General features: G+C 39.6%; 1 protein-coding gene across 2 annotated transcripts; it reads right to left on the bottom strand.

The window, feature by feature from the left end:
* Window positions 1-1,452: 1,452 nt before the first annotated feature.
* SRP54 (signal recognition particle 54) lies at window positions 1,453-17,361 on the bottom strand. Of its 2 annotated transcripts, none has more exons than XM_059475277.1 (16): window positions 17,140-17,361; window positions 13,303-13,411; window positions 11,868-11,959; window positions 11,203-11,287; window positions 10,181-10,285; window positions 8,503-8,569; window positions 8,359-8,416; window positions 7,517-7,667; window positions 6,477-6,625; window positions 5,025-5,125; window positions 4,833-4,919; window positions 4,353-4,426; window positions 4,039-4,147; window positions 3,097-3,267; window positions 2,537-2,632; window positions 1,453-1,920 (listed from the first exon to the last, which is right to left on the bottom strand). In XM_059475277.1, the coding sequence occupies exons 2-16, from the start codon at window positions 13,378-13,380 to the stop codon at window positions 1,829-1,831; spliced, it is 1,515 nt and encodes a 504-aa protein (XP_059331260.1). In that variant the 5' UTR covers window positions 13,381-13,411; window positions 17,140-17,361; the 3' UTR covers window positions 1,453-1,828. The 2 variants fall into 2 exon arrangements, with proteins under 2 accessions (XP_059331260.1, XP_059331262.1); XM_059475279.1 differs by lacking the exon at window positions 17,140-17,361 and adding an exon at window positions 16,707-16,946.
* Window positions 17,362-17,558: the final 197 nt, after the last annotated feature.

Here is a 17,558-nt window from a genome sequence, read left to right as displayed (position 1 = left end):
TCTCAGAAATACCAATAACACATACTTTAAAGGAAATGCATTCTCAACTTGCCCTTGTCTCTGCCAACACTCAGGTAGTGACAGCTCTCCTTGTATCTGGTTGCAGTTTTAGTACTTTGGAAATGGCAAACTAAAAGTTAAGACTAAATGTAAGCCACAAGCTGAAAATAGAGTTAAATTGTTGGTAACTTGACAGTCTGACTGAGCCTGTCCTGCAGCACAGTGCTTCACTGTTCATCCTCAATATCCCTATTCATGGTTGATTTCCATCAAAAGCATTAACCATCCACTCTCCCCTAGGGACGGCATTTCAAACCAAGATTTCATACTCTTTCCTGCATGGTTTTGCATATTGCATTGGTTTATACTGCTCAAGAACTGAAAATACTATAAAAAAGAAAAATCAGGTTTTAGTAAGCACACCACTATCAGCAGCTTGTTGTTCACACACCAACAAGCTGATGATATGCAAGGACTCATTATTTTGTTATATTTAAAATAAAAAGATTCAAATTAACTGATCCTTGTGCAGATTAATGCAGCGCACTTAGGTAGATGGCATACTTGAAGATTTTTCAGCATCCTCCATGTACTGAACACATACCATTAATCAAGCAGGAGATAGTTTCACATTATAAACTACATTACAGCATAGCTCATGTTTTATTAGTGCAAGAGTCTAATGTCATATATGAGACATTCCCTGTTAGCTGCCATCTCAGAGAACTGGCTGACAGAGGGACCCACTTGTTTTAACTACTGCATTTAACTTTTATCTAAACAGCAGCAATAGGTGTCCATTTACACACTAAACACTGCAGTATATCAAAATTTATAATACACCCTCTTACCCTAAGATAAGGGTACAAGATCCATGCTGGATTTCAAGGTTCATCTTGGTCTACCTAGTTTTTGAATTGTGCCTGTGGATTCTACCCTTTTTATATTAACAGAGTAAACTGAAATATTAAACTGCTATAGGAAATTAAGATTAGAATGTAGCTGAGTTGGGGCAGTATGCTCTGACAAATACAGCTATCTCTGTTTAAAGTTCAGTACCAGCACAGAATTCCACCTAATATGCTTTAGAAATTACCTCCAGAAAAAAGGAACTGCTTAACTGGCAGCCTGATATGAAGATTATTTTCATTATACAAGACAGTTTGGTATCTGCACACCTGTATTTTTTCAGTCCCTTGATTCTTTGTGTATAGGGGAAGAACGATGAAATTCTATATGACAAAGTCTTGTACAAACCTGAGCACAGCACATCCACATTCTAAAAATGCTCCACAGATGAGCACCAACAGCACATTTTTAGGTACTGAGCTATTCTTATTGTATTTATGCCAAACATGAGTTAAAACAGTCTTTAAAAAAAAAAACAAACTAACTAAGAAAATCTCATTACACACTAAAAGGACAGTTAAAAGGAACTGAAGAGACAGGCCATTCCCTTGTTTATAACCACTTAAATTTTATTTTACAGTATATTCGTGACATTTTATGTTACTATAACCAAAGATCAGGGTTGTTTACAAATATAATGGCTGCCATTTGATGTAAACAATTAAAAAGTGTCTCTAAATATTAAAATTTTACATCATGATTTTGTTTTATTAAATTGAATTGCTCTTTGTGCCATCAGTTATTAGTGGAGAGGAACTAATTTAAGCAAAAATAGTTTTCAGAAATTAGATGTAGAAACTGAGAAGCCTGGGTAAGATTTCAAAAGACCACTCTCTCATCACTGTAAAAAGGAAGAAAGCAATTCATTCACTGAAGTTGCAATGAAGAGTCAACCAAGTCCATTTGTATTAAGGCTTCTTTACATATTATTGAATCCCATCATGCCTTTCATATTCCCAGCAGCACCTTGTTGAAATTGTCTCATCATTGACTGCAAACCAGCCATGCCACCTGCAGAAAATAAGTGAGAACATGAAAGTGTTAATGAACTCTGAGGCACAGCTCTCTTGCTTGAGGCATCCTTCCTGTACACACACTCTTCCAGTAATATACAAAGGCAGAAGCCCAAACTGTGAAACCAGGTTTAAACAGCTATTGAAAATAAAGAATGGAGTGAGTAGTCACAGAAAGGTGTGCAAAACATCAGGCTTTAAGATGATTTGTGCATTAAGAACTAGACAGAAGAAAAAACTTGATGGAATGACTATTATCAGTCAGTAAGGTTCAGTTATGGGAGGCCTTATTTAAAGTTGCTCTTGTAAAATTTAATCACTTGAGCAAATCTTAGAAGAGAAGGGAAGTCTAGGAAGATTTGCTTTACCACAGACATCCTTCACTATTCCAAGTACTCATTTTGAGAGCTGAATCCAAATGAAAAACTAGATTAAGCGCTGCTAAGTGCAAAGTATTTGGACTCAACTTTCTGATTCTTTTTAGAAAACCCCAGAAATACTTAATACTGATATATACTGCAGATAGTCTCTCATCCCCTTCCTCACTTCTGTATCTCAAATGCTCCACTATAACTGACAGTCCTCTCTTGAAGCTATAAAAAGTCAGCACATACCCATATGATGAAGAACTCTTGGATCCATCATCTTTGCCATCTGCTGATTCAGTTTGGCCAGCTGAGATGGGTTTACGTTCTTGGACATATCACCACCTAAATAAAAAGAAAAGAGCAATCATAAGAAAGTGGATTAACAAATGGTGCTAGAAACAAAATAAATCCAAATGTTACCTCCTAATTCTAGATTCATATCCATGAGCCCATTATTAGAAGTTACTACATCAGCCACTAAAAGTCCATTTAGGATGAACACTCCCTGCACTCCACAAACCAGACTGAAGTGTTAGTACTGTAGTAGCAATCAAGTCTGCATTGACAGAAATACAGTAGCTTTCCTTGCTAAGATACACACTGGTGTCATGAAGAACAGTGCAGCTCTTACCAGTGAAATAAAAGAAATTTCAAACATTGTGAAAATGAGCAAGCTACAACTCACTTTCTCCCCTCTGTAATCAGTGTTTTCTCATTTCTTCTGTGTACACACATCAAGCGACCTCCCCCCTTAGTTAATAAATGTTAGAGTGGGTTTTTTGGTATTGTTTTGGAGGTTTTTTTACCTTTGAAAAGCCCTTTGATGCCTCCCATCTTTTTCACCATCTGTGCAAACTTAGTGTATTGGGTCAATAGCTCCTGAACATCTCTGGTAGAAACACCAGAGCCTCTTGCTACTCTTTGGATTCTTCCTGGCTGCTTACTGAAAACTTTGGCACCATCTGTACTGTCAAGTTCTGCAATTACAATGTGGAAAAGAAAAATCCATTGAGTCACTGACATTAAAAACTGTTACAATTGGTAACAAACAGCAAACCTATTTTCACTGTTGAGAATTTAATTTTGAGACAGAGAATAAAAACTTAAGTTTTAAAAGCAACAATGCAAAATTTTACATAAATCACTGAGGCATAATATTCTAGGAAGTAATACTAAGAAGCTCTTATCTTCATATGTTAATCACTGTGATAGAAAAAAGCTGTATGAATAAATTATGCTCTTGGGATACTTGGTCTAAAGCCATATTAATGGGTTTAGCACAAGGGTAAGAGCATGCTACTAAAGGAATTCTAGGTGGAATAGAAACAACACTTTGAATTCCAGAGACCAGGCTATGTCACCAAGTAAATTTGAGGGTGAGTAGGAAAAAGACAGCAATGTCAGATTAAAGATTAACATACCTTATCAATTTGCAAGTACAGCATTTATAATTCATGAACAGTTACAATACAATGACTAAAAGTACATTGATTTCCAATAGAATGGAAATTATTTGAAATCCCACCTATTTTACACAAGATAGAGCAGCAACAGGAAAAGTATCTCTAGATATTTAGATTTATTAAGAAATTTGGAGACACGTGTACTCCTTGCGATTCCCAAGAATGTTAAATATTTCTTGTCATTTTCTGTCATTGTACATGCTGCAATATGAATTTTTCCAGAAACATCTCTAAATAAGCTTGTTCAACAATCAAGAAAAAAGCAGAGGGTGAAATTTGTATTACCTTGATCATTCATACTGTCCATTATAGTCATGAGTTTCTTTAGCCTTGCCATTGATTCCTGTTCATTGCCTTTACTCATGAAGTCAGTTCCAAAACCAGGGATCATGCCCTTGTTTCAAGAAAGGAAAACAAAAGCTGTGTCAGAATAGGCAAAACTAACTTTATTAAGCAGAAAGAAATATAGACAGCAACTGCTAGTTCAGTAGTTGCATACTGCAGTAGGCAAGTAATTTCACTTTTTTAAAAACAGAACACAGATTATAACAAATTTCAATTAAGAGTTTTAAAATAAAATTATTTTGGGGATAACTAACCAAGATCTGACTGAATGGTCCCATTTTCATGATGTTTTGGAATTGTTCATACATATCTCTTAATGTAAATTGACCTGAAGCACAACAACAAAAGAAAAGTTAGCAGAAGTCATACCAGCATTTTGCTCTTACTCTCCTTTTTACTCTTGATTCATAAGGTAAATATTATACTACATAAATAAGTAGATAAATAAATCTCTTCACTCCTCATATGGCTAAACTGTTTCAGATGGCACATGCTGAACCATTAAGCTAATTTTTCTGCAGTTGTAGTCTGACAGACTTTTGTTTGAAAAACACAACTCAATTTACTTGGCTGCCACATTTACTGGAGAAAGAAAAACTGTTCTTCACTGAGCATGAACAAGTTGTTTGTGTCTACACACAGCACAAATGAACTCAGTGGTCTCTGCCACAGAGCACCTGCCATGGTCAGGTCACTGTAATGCTCCTGCAATTCAGATCTTGGGAATAACTTACCATGTTTTAGCTTTTCTATGAGTGCTTCATTATCATCCAACTTCAACTCATTTACTTTATCTATCAATCCTTCAATATCACCCATACCTGGATAAAGAAAACAGATCTGAAATTAGCATTAAAAAAATACACTTTGACTTTCCATTATCCAATTCTAAGTGTCTTTTAAGTACAGTTGTACATTGGACATACCAAGCAGCTTGCTGATGAAAGGCTGTGTTTTAAAGGGTTCAAAGTCATCTATGTGTTCGCCAGTTCCAATAAAAATAATAGGACTCTTTGTGGCAGCAACTCTGCAATGAAATATATTTTATGAAATGGCCTCTCAAACACCATCCATCTTTTATACTATAATCAGCTAGGTATCATCAACACTATGCATTGTGTCTCAAGGATCTGCCCTACTCCTCACACCATTAATGAAAAAACACCCTGCACTTGGATGTTTAGCTCAGAGTAGTTAAAAAGATTGTTCTCTAATTAGTATTTTATAAAATACAAACTCTGAAAAAAATCAGAAATAGAATTTGCTAATTTTCACTGCTGAGTTTAAGAAACTTGAGAGGTAAGAAAAAAATAAATCATCTCCAGTTTATCCTAATACTGGGCTATTACTGATACTAATGACAATACTGTCAGATGACAGGCATTGATTACAGTTTCTTCAAGGTACCTCATACAAAAGACAATCTCATTTTCAACACAGGAAAAAGCTCCAACATAAGAAAACTCAGAACCTTTCCACCACTCTGGCATTATCTTTTAGATAAAATTTAGTTTCCAGTCCACAGACAGTACAGGGCAAACACAGCACACTTAAAGCACACAAGCATACAACAACTCAAACAACAGCAAAATGGAAATACCAAAAGCTTTAGTCTTCCAACATTATGCTACAGATAAAGCAAAATACATATGGCAGTTTAGGAACTCTAACACTTCAGGTCAAAGACAGGCAGGGATTTAGCAAGTCAGGGGCAGTTATTTTGACTGTTTTAACAAAACATCTCAGCTGCAGACAAGCTGTATCATTGAAAGACAGTTGAAACAATCACATAAGGCTGAAGATAAAATGTAGCATTTTCTGGTCAAAACTCTGCCAAGATACAGGACATGTAAAGTCCAACAAGAATGGAATTTGGGTAAGTATGACAGCAGACAACTTTTCATCAAGTTTCTGGACACTGCCAATCCAGGAGTTTGAACTGTATTATAGCTTTAAGGTCACATATGATGAGGCACAGCTTTTCCCCTTTTGGAAGAAATCTCTTGAGATGCAAAACTCTTCATTTAAGTCACATCTATTGAGCCCAAATTTATCTTTCTGGAAAAATGCCTAATACACAATAGGCAATGAATATTGCTTGATGCAGATGTCAGAAGACGAAAGTCTGACCTGTGACAATACAAACTACTGTACTGAAAATACATCCCATCACTGAATGCTGATGTTAAGCATCATGAGCAGGTGATCCTGCCCACCAGAAGAAGGATAAGAATCTAAGTGTGACTGTGACTGACTTAGATTCTGTGCAGTGTGCCAGTGACACTCCCCAGGACAGGTTTCTGTGAGACACTAACACATTTCGCAGCTGGCTGTGCACAGCCAGATGTTGGACACTGTTATACCCCATTGGTACTTACGCACTAAGGGCTCCACCTCCTTTGGCATGTCCATCCAGCTTAGTGACAATGACAGAAGCTACATCTACTTTGTCTTTGAAAGCTTTAGCTTGAGCTTCACAAGCTTGGCCAATGGAAGCATCCATCACATAAACGATGTTATCTGGTTGCTAGGAGAAATGAGATACACAAAAGAATCGTTTCCTGCTTTACTAAACAATATTCATGCATTATTATTATTATTATATAGGTTCAGTAGCAGAACTTACTGCAATAACAGTATATAAGAGCTGTATGCTAGGGTTTAAAACAGGACCACTGTTTTATGAACAGTATTATCTAAGAACCATTTAAAAAAATCTGATGTTGAATGACTATATGATTCATCTACAACACAAAACATTACAATTTAATAGGTTTGTGCTTATTAGTTATGATTCAAGTGATTATAGCCAGTATCTTGAGCCAATAAGATAATTAGTATTGACAAGCGCTTATTAGCTAACGTCTTCAATTTGGTTTTACATTCAGATATTTAAGACATCCATTCCTCTAAAAATAAGTTAGCATTACCAGGAATTGTGTGGGAAGTGTCACATTGTTATGCAAGACCACAGAATCAAACAAATAGCCAGACTTTTTAAACCCATAGAAACAACAGCTTCATTTACATATCAAAACTCTTGAAAGTTATCCAATCATCTTCTCTTTCTCAGTGCAATTATTTGTGACAATCACAGAAAGTTTAGTATTCATAGTTAAAGGAAACCAGACCAGACTGGTTCTTTCATCTAGTTTTTCAATGCAAAGATCCTGAAAAGGAAAAGTTAAAGCAGGAATGGCAGTCTGATTATATGCAAGCATCCTTGAACAGAAGAATAGAAGAAATAACACCATCACAAAACTAACAAGCACTGGGCGTTTAGTCTTTGTTTATTCATATCTGTTCGTAATTTCTAATATCATCTAGGAGTTAAAGCAAAATGCACACAGAACATTAGGATAAAGATTAATCAACTGTCATCAAATGCCAAGTTACTGCATTTCTCAAAACTACTCACTATGGCATTAGCAACTTGTAACATTTCTTCAAACAAAGAGTCTTCTTGTTTGTGACGTCCACTTGTATCAACAATGATAATTTCAAAGTTTTCATTCTTAAATTTCTCAACACCTTCTGAGGCAATTATTACAGGATCCATTTCTGTATAACTGATCAAAAAGAGAAAGAAAGATTCAGAATTTCCTCATTTGACTATAAACGTGTTAAGTATAGGTCTATCTGGATTTCAAGAGGGAACTCCTCTTATGCAAAGCAAAAATTGGTTACAAATACATCTTCCTAAGCCATTTACCCTTACTTCAGCTCAGTGAACTGAAGCACAAAGCCTGAAGTCTGTCTCACCTGCTGGCAGCTGCAGTAAGTTCTACAAGACCCTCTCTCAAATAGGATTTAGCTGAGCATCTAGACAGTTCACCTTCAGTGAATCTTAGGGGAAAGTTATTTACTGCTTTATAAGAAGACATTTCAGGTCCACCTTTGTCTCTATTTGATAATAAAAATTAAGCATCCAAAAAATTATATCCTTTGATCTGTGAGATACTTCTCAAAAATCTAGCCATGTCTGGTAAAAGTCTGTGAACTGCTATACATCAATTAAGCACCATAGGGAATTATTCCTGGACACCTGATCTCTTTGTACACTGTCCTACCTGCTACTCCTGGCAATATACTGAACTGGACAGAATTTTCATCTGATCAGAGTAAGTATTACCCAAAATATATTATTAAAATGAAAGCAATTAGGCCATGCTAGATGGGGTTTAGTGCAAAATGTTCAGAACAGAACAATACATAACTGGAGTTGAACTGTTCTCCAAAGTGCTTCTGGAAGATGCTTACCTCCCATAAAAGGGAATTCTTGCTTTTGTGGCATTCTGCTTTAACTGGTCAAAAGCACCTGTAAGACAGGTATAGTCAAGGGACTACTTAAGGAAATCTTCAAATATTATAGATAGAGAAGTACATCATTAAAGTCTGTGTTACCTGCTCTGTATGTGTCTGCACATATTAGACAAGTCTTCCAGCCTTTCCTCTGATAGAAGTATGCTAACTGAAATGAAACCCAAAACAAGTAGTTACACCAAAGTCCCACTGACATGACACTTCTAACAGCCACAAGTCACACAGAGAGGACACAAACTCAAGCCAGCCCTTCTATAAGTGAGGCCACAGAGTAAGACTGTTCATGGTTAGCATGGCCATTATTTAGGAAAACATATCATAAATTATTATTAATGGCAAGATGAAAACACCTGCTTGACTCTGCTTCTGATTTTAATTTCTTGAAATGGCAATCTCTAGGAATGACTACAAATAATTTAAGTTCCCATTTTACTAACTCCTGAATTCTTCTTAGTGTTAATACTGCAGGTTGGACTAGCATGTAGAAACTACCCAATGCAATACTTCAATATCCAGTACCATAATGTCTACAACTTGTACAGTTCTATGTTTTTGTACTTTCAGAGGAACAAAGATATTTCCATTGAAAGGATATGATTTAAAGCAGTGGAGAGAATCCTTAACCTTCCTACAACGCTCAGCTTCACAGCTGCTACATATATTCACAAAACACTGAGCAAATACAAACATTCAAAATAAAGTTCACCTACATAAGCACTAAGAAAGTCTTCTGAAATCAGAGCAGGCTATGCTGAATATTTCACTATATGTGCACTTCAAAAGGAGATGACAAAAAACAATGAAGATGTGTCTTTTTTCCACAGAATAATTTCTCCTCACAACTTGGAATGTACCAAGCTCTGTCCTGGGGTGAATGAGTGAGTCAAGAGCTTATGGTTTAAGCTAAAAGGGCAGATTAGTGAGGGTGATGATGTTGTAGGTGTTTGTTACAGGCCACCTGATCAGAAGGACCAAGTGGATGAGGCTTTCTATGGGCAGCTTGAAGCAGTCTCAAAGTCATAGGCCCTAGTTCTTGAGGGGACCTTTAACTACTCTGACATCTGCTGGAGAAGCACAAACAGTCCAGGAGGTTCCTGGAAAACGGAAAGCAGGGATTGCAACTTCCTGTCACAGGAAGGGGGACAATCCCACAAGGAATGGTGTGCTGTTTGACCTCACATTAACAAACAGGGAAGGCCTTGAACGTATGTGGATTCAGAGCATTCTTTTTTTAGCCTTAAAAATTACAAACACAAATTTCCTCAACGAGTCTGGGGCTGGAAGAGGTTTCACATCAACTTACACTTAACTGATACCTTGTATCTAATACAAAGGCCAAATTCCACTGTTTTTCTAAATAAGTAATGGCATGAACACCCATTCTTAGTATTTAGTCTTAAACCTAGAAAGTGAACTACAATACTGTGGTTTAACTAAGTACAAGGACAAATAAAGACTCTCTTATAGGGTACTGTTTTATCAAGAGTTCAGTTTAAAAATCTCTGAAGGAAGTCCTACAAGCCATAAATTGTCCCAAAAGAATTTTACTTTCAACATTCATTTATCTCAGAAACCCCTCTGCAAACATATCTCTACATGGTAGTGAGTTAGAACTTTCCTACTAACAAAACCAGCACAGATCACAAGCCAAACCTACCTAAGGAGCCCAGTGACCACCAGCTTTCCCAAGCAGAAAAAAAAACCAAACCAAAACCAACAAACAAATCAAAAACCATGCAAAGAGATCCACTGCACTTACCTTTGAACAAGTTGTTGTTTTACCACTTCCTTGCAAACCAACAAACATTATAATATTCTGTTTTCCTTTGGTAGGTGTCCATGCCTTGACTCCAGGATCTACAAGCTGAAGAACAAAGCACAGAAAGCACAGAACAGTTGGTGTCACAGTAATGCTAGGTGCCTGATTTCATATTCAAAGGAGAAAAACAGTTTTTGCACACTCTCATCCTAATCTGGCTTAGATTTTTGATGATTTACAGTGAACAACAACAGTCCTTAAAAGGTATCTACAATATATAAGGTTCTGCATAATAATTCTGCAACAACAGCATTAATTTCTTTGTAACACCCAGCACAGTCAGGCTGTGGCCTGTATATATGGCACAAGGGTAACAAGCACCACAGAAAGGTGACCTCCACCCCTCTTGTCACTGCTCAGGATGGGCTTCCTCCAGTGAGAATCCTACAGCACAGAGGGCTTTGTAGGGTTGCTGCCTCACTTGTGAAATGAGTAGAAGGTAGATACATTCCTGAGAGCCACCAGATCTGTGGACACAGACTACAGAAGAACAAATAACTACACTGCAAATTGGAAAGAGGGCAGAATACACATACTCAAGTCCTGATTTGACCAAGCAGGCAGATTAATGAGAAACGTTGCATTGAGCTGCTGGGTTGTTGTTTATCACTTTTCCAAAGGCTTATCAGTAGTTGGAACATTAGGGTAGCAAAGATGTATGCTGGGACAACCAGAAGCAGTCCAGAAGCTAGCAGTACTTTACTCGTCTTTACAATTCAGTTGAAGAATAAGAACAATTGAACTCAAAGCTTAAACTGAAGTTAGTCTGAGAAATGCCCAGGATTTCTCAATGCAGTTTCAATGAGAATACTGCTGTTTGCAGTACTGCAGTTGTGCTTTCACATCAGAAAGCCTGACTGCAGGTACCACATAACCACCTAAAAGCTTGCCTTGCTACTGCACTACTGCCAAGCCCAGACTGTACAAGGAAAGTGATGCAATGCAGAATTTTGAAGTCCTACCTTAACAAGCTCTTTAAAGACTGCATGCTGGATCATTTTTCTTTTGTTAAGGCCAGATGCCATTTCTTCAAGATCAATTGCAGACCTGAGTTTGAGAAAAGCATGGAACACCAGCATAACTTAAAGCATCATTTGAACCTAGTAATAGAGTTTTTGGAACTGAAACAGCACCCTGATTTGTCCTGAGTTTTCAGATAGGATGTACTTAAGAAGTAACATGCATTGGAGACATTCTTATGCAGAGCACAAAAACAGGTTTCTAAAATGCATCTTTCAGACTTGTATTTACTTAAATTAATCTGAAAATAGGCAAAGTAACAGTGCTAGTCACATACACAGATTTATTTATAGCCAGCACAGAACATGTGAAGATTATGTGTCTAGGAAGTAATGAAGAACTTGTTTATCAGATGACTCAACTGATGACAGCAGACGACTTTTGAAACAAGCCTGTAACAGCAATAAATGGCTAAATTTGACCAAAGACTCTTTTGATGGAACTGGCTAAACATTTAGTTCAAACAGCTGCTTTCCTGTTCAAAGTAAACTGTGTGCTTCTAAAAAATCCCAACATATTAAGTTATAAATTAGTTGTTCTTTTGTAACCTCAAATCACAACTTTTACAAATATCAAAAGTTAAATGCATTTTGATTATTTCACTTACTTGACATTTTCTCTAAGTTGCTTCACAAGTTTGATATTAACATCAGCTTCCAGTAACGCTGTACATACTTCTTTTAACATAGCATTTAAAACCTTTGGAATATAAGAGAAAAATCAGAAAAATTGTTTTACAATACACAGAGATTAACTAGGCCACTATTAGATCAAAATAAGAATGTGAAAGTCTATTTAAGATATAATCATGGTTTTCACAAATTAAATGCATGTAGTCCTATCATGAAATCAACTGTCACAAAAAAAGTCTGTGCATTTGTTCCTACATAAAAACAATTTAAATCTGAAAGGGAAAGGTTCTCAATTGTAACAACTGAACACTAGCACAAAACACTTCCTACTGCATTATGGCCCACAGCTCATATGGCAGCAAGACTTCCTGAACTCCCCTCTGGGTACTCCTTAGAGAGTACACCAACAAAACCTCAGATCACAACACCATTCTGTAACAGCATTCCTTAGCTAAAGACAGACACCCTGCTACTTGAATTTTCAGACACTGGACTGCTGCTCTGACTGTATGCCTTTTAGGCAAGCAGGTGCCTCAGCTGGAAACCCTGTCTATTCTGAGTTTTCAGTCTTGAACATAAAGATTTTTCTGAAAGTAACACCTGCATAAATGGCCTCATTTTCACATCTTGAACTCTTGCAGGATGAAAGTTTCCATTGCTGAAAAAATTAATTGGGCTGTATTTGATTCAAATAAGGATATTTTTTCCCTGGCAGAAGATACATTAAAACATTTTCTCTATGCATAAGTTCTAACACTACAGCTCTCAATTAGCCTATTGTTTAGTTACTTTAAGCCCCACATCTTTCCACCTGAAAATAATTTCTAGCAATCTGTGTATTCAGAGACACTTTGAAACCATCACATTAGGTAGTTTTCCATCTTGCATTGAACTCCTATGACAGAACACATGAGTTCTATTTCCAAACTCTTACTTAGAGAAAATACAGGCTATTCTAAGCCAAACAAAATTCCAGAACCACACACTGGTTTGAACATAAAGGCAGCAAACGCAACACATTCCTCACAATTCAGACAGCAAAGCTTACATTTGTTCTTCCACATTTCAGCTTCTAGCACCTAATACATACACATCTGCACAGTCTGCCTGTGCCCACACACACAAATCAGAGCAGGCACCTACCTTCTGTCCAAACTTAGGCACACACTGCCTCCACAGGACACTAATCTCCCTAAATACAGCACCAGGCTCAAGGACCCTTTGACCATGGGACCCACTATGTCTGAGGTGATGACCCACATATAAATCTAGTTTTTAAAACCTTTAGTAGAAATTTTACTTGAAGATAAAGAAAGTCTAGGTAGGCCACTTGAAGCTTCTCATCAGCCTGTGAGAACTTTTTCCCAGAACTTTCCAGTGCTGGTGCCATGACATCTGTACACTACACACCTCTTCATTGATGATTGTGGCATTGCTCAGGGAGCGCAATGCTGAAGTTATTTTTCTTCCAAGATCTGCCAGAACCATTTTGGCGGCTTCAAGTACGACTCAGAAGGATCTGGAAAAAAATTTTAAATAACATTTTAAACTAGTTGAAGCTATGCTTTCACAAATTAATTATTCAAGTAACTTTTGGGTAAGAATCCTGCTTTGCATCCCAGAAAGTGCATAAGTTTTACCTTTTAAAGTTATTTTTAGGAAATATTGGCCTGAAGGTAATTTTAGGCAATCCTCATGGCCTACTTAAAAACAGAGATACCACACTTCAATTAGGAAGGATTTCGCTGTGTAGAGTAAATGTGCATTGAATTCACCATGGAAAAACAAACAAAACAGTCCAGACAGACTTCCAGAAAGAATGCCAGCTGCTTTTTATTCTCTTATCACCAATATGCTGCATTACAGAAGAAAATCAAGCAGAACAGCCTAGAAACACTGCATCTTGTAAGGACAGTATGACCAGAAACAAAATATTTTGCTAGCAAAATTCACCATTATTTCTCAGCTGCATTTTATCCAGCTTTCATTAATCAAGCTGAATTTCCCATTTCAGTAACCCTAGAAACATACTTGCATTTTAATAAGCAAAATTAATACTGTAGTTTTTAATGGCTGTATTGGAAAAACAGACTATTTTTGCTCACTAGAAACACAAATCTCACATATAAGCCTAAACCATACCAAAATTTACACTTAGAAAACCATAAAAAGTTAATTTCTGAAGGGTACACATTCTAGTCAACATGCTAAACCACTCCACCCCCTACTTTAGGTGGCAAGATTTTCAGGACAACACATGGTAGAATCAGCAATCTAAAATTCTGATAAAGGGCAAACCAAAACTTGTCTGAAGAGCAAAAATTTGCAACACCACAGCCACTGCTGAATGAAGCACTTCAAATACTTCATGTTTATCTTCCACTTTCAGTGTTGCTTTCCTGTACTCAGCTGAAACTACTTCCTAGCTGATAGCCCAAATTGGAATCTCACATTTGAGCTCCTCCTTTCAGTACTGAAAGCCAAATTTTCAATAATGGGAGTCTCTGTAATCAAAACAGATGAGAGTTTCAAAGATTTTTGGGACTTCCCCCGGCCTCGAGTGAGAAGAAAACAGAGAAGAAAGGCCAGTCCATTTATTGAAATGAACAATGCACCACTAGCTACATTCTGATTTTATTTAATATACAGGCCATCAATGTGGCTAACAAAGCAGCTCAGTGTATACACACATTGAGATTTATCAGCTGCACAAACCCCAAAAAGCACGATTTAAAATGTTTTAAAATGTTAAAATGTTTTATTATTTGTAAATAAGAGCTAAAATAAGACTCCCATGTAAGCCAACCTCCAGACTGCTTTGTCTAATTAAGAGTTTCTATCGTTACCAACTTGGTATATAAGTTGGTAAATAAACCAGCAACAAAACCCCAAAAATATCTGCCAGTCTAACCCACACTCCCCTGACACTAAGGTCACAATGCAGAACAAAGTCTGCAGGAGCTTCAGAAGATGTAGGATAAATAAATCCAGTGTAAGCACAGGAGTTGGGTATGGCAAATGACACAAACATATTTACACATTTTAGATTTAATGTACATTGAATGTACAAGCAATGATATCCATTACAATGCCATCTCAATATTAATTTAAAAAACAAGTCTGTGTTTCTTAAGGAGCTCTGCCAGTAGAGTATTTGCAAATACTCTACTGTACTGTTAATGTACTCTACAGCACACTAATAGAAATTGATGTCCATCTTCTTACATTGCTGGAAGGGGCCTTCTACATGTTATCTGAAGTGGTAAAACTCCCAAGTTTCCTTACAAGGCATAGAAGTCACATTATTGCAGAATAATTCTAAAAAAGCATTTTAATCATCAATAGCTTCTACCAAACAGTCTCAGCAAAACAGATGTTCAAAACATTTTCCAGGTAATTTCCTGTGATAATCACAATGTGTAAGAAAAAACAAAGCCTCCAAACCTTTAAAAACAGTGCTGCACCTCAGTAAGCTTTGAGCTGCTAAAACAGCAACCAGTGACAGAACTTCACTATAAAACTTGGATATATTAGCTAAGAAATTTGATAGGATGACCAACATACAGTCATGTTAATACTCAATATTTAAAATTAGTTTCCATAGTTCTACAGATCTCCAAATACAGAAGGTTAATTACGTTCTAATAAATGAATGTTTCCCCTGCAGAATTCCAAAAGCTTCTTCCGACAGCCTTACAACAGGAATAATTCAAATCCTTTGCTAAGGAGATGAGTTTAACCATTTTTATATAAACTGCTCTTACTAGCACATTAAAAAACATAAGTCATCAGAATCTCTAAGGGCTGCCAAGTACAGAAATTAATAGAACTTGTGACAGTCCATCCAAGTTGAGAGACACACTCCAGACAAAAAGACACACAAGATGTTTTAGCAGGTAGCCAGCCTGGGCTGGCAGACAGCCATACGGGCATTAGCAGTACTGCAGTGCAGAAGGTGTGTGTGCTGGGCAGCTGCAGCTCTGGGCAGCTCACCCTGAATGCAGCACCCACACACAGAGCAGGGCCGAGCAGGGCAGCACCCACACACAGAGCAGGCTGAGCAGGGCAGCACCCACAGACACACACAGAGCAGGGCAGCACCCACAGACACACACAGAGCAGGGCAGCACCCACAGACACACACAGAGCAGGGCTGAGCAGGGCAGCACCCACAGACAGGGCCGAGCAGGGCAGCACCCACAGACACACACAGAGCAGGGCCGAGCAGGGCAGCACCCACAGACACACACAGAGCAGGGCCGAGCAGGGCCATGAGCTCTGTGCAGCCTGATCCCCTCCACCAGCAGCAGCCTGGCACCGCCACACTGAGCTCCCGGCCCATGGTCTGCTGCAGCCCCAAGTCCCTGGGCATTCCAGGGACAAAGGCACAGCAGGAATAGCGCATGTCTTACTAAGGCCATAGCAAGCCAGCAGCGAAGCAATTCTGAGGAGAAAGACTGCCCACCCCTGCCCACACACCCAGCATAACCCTCCAACCAGATCACTCTAGCTAAACTAGCAATATCTAATCTACAGGGTTTTGGAAAAAAATATAGTCTTAACAGGTAACAGCAGTTTAAACAGCTGCTTTAAAAGATAGCAGCTGTTTAAAAAGATACGAAGCAAAAGGAACACTTAAAAACTGTACAATGAACTTGTACTCATGAATCAAGACATACAACACATAAATGGATTAAGACCAACTGCAAGTCTAACACTGTAAGGGAGAAGCGGCTGTTTCACAGTCGGGAATGCCCTGAGCTACGGCAGCTCCGCTCAACCTCAACTCACGAGTTTCCACCTTCTAAAATTACCCGGCTGACGACGGGAAGGCGCCCCCAAGGCAGTAGCCGGGAGCGGCTGTCTCGCTTGCGGCCCAATGCCCTCGTTTTCTCGGGAAAAGTGATGAAGGCAGAGCCCGGTGGACGTGCCCGGCCGCTGCCTTTGCCCTGGGCTGGCCCGGACAGCGGGCAGACCCCGGCTGGGCGCGTCCCGTCCCGGGGCTGTGGGCGGCAGCGGCCGGGTCCGGGAGGCCCAGAACTGCTCCCGCGGAGCCCCGGTGGGCTGAGGGCATCTCTCGGCCCGGGCTGCCGCAGGACAGGCCGCCGCCGCTCCCCGGAGTCGGCAGGCACCAGTGCCTCCTCCTTCCCCGCCGGGACCGGGCCGGGGGCTCTCCGCGTCACGAAACACCGCGGCGGGTGGCGGTCCCGCTTACGGAGCGGCTCCGGCGGCAGCGCGAGCACTCACCGGGAGCGCGGCGCGGGGCCCGCGGCGGAGTCGTGCCCAGCCCAGCCCGCCGGGGCGAGGCTGCCCAGCGAGACTCCCTCCGCTGGATCGCGAGGAGCGGCGGCCGCCGCCGACCAGGGAAACGTCAGCACTGGCCGTCGCCCCACAGGCCTCCGTTGGCTTCCGTTTCCGGGGCGCGCGGGACCGCAGCGTCGTTAAGGTGGCGCCGTGTAAACGTCCCTCGCGCACCCCGCGCGGCACAGGCGGGAATCGCGCGGCGCTGCCTTAGGGCGCGGCGGGAGGGGCGGCCGTGGGCGGGGCAGGGAGGGAGGAGCACGGAGGGCGGAGCTCGGAGGGCGGGGCAGGGAGGGCGGAGCTCGGAGGGCGGAGCTCGGAGGGCGGAGCTCGGAGGGCGGAGCTCGGAGGGCGGTGCTCCTCGC

Source organism: Ammospiza nelsoni, chromosome 6 (assembly GCF_027579445.1).
Source record: "Ammospiza nelsoni isolate bAmmNel1 chromosome 6, bAmmNel1.pri, whole genome shotgun sequence".
Taxonomy (NCBI): Eukaryota; Metazoa; Chordata; class Aves; order Passeriformes; family Passerellidae; genus Ammospiza; species Ammospiza nelsoni.
Note: the sequence above shows the minus strand (reverse complement) of the source record. Positions and strands in the feature narration are given on the sequence as shown.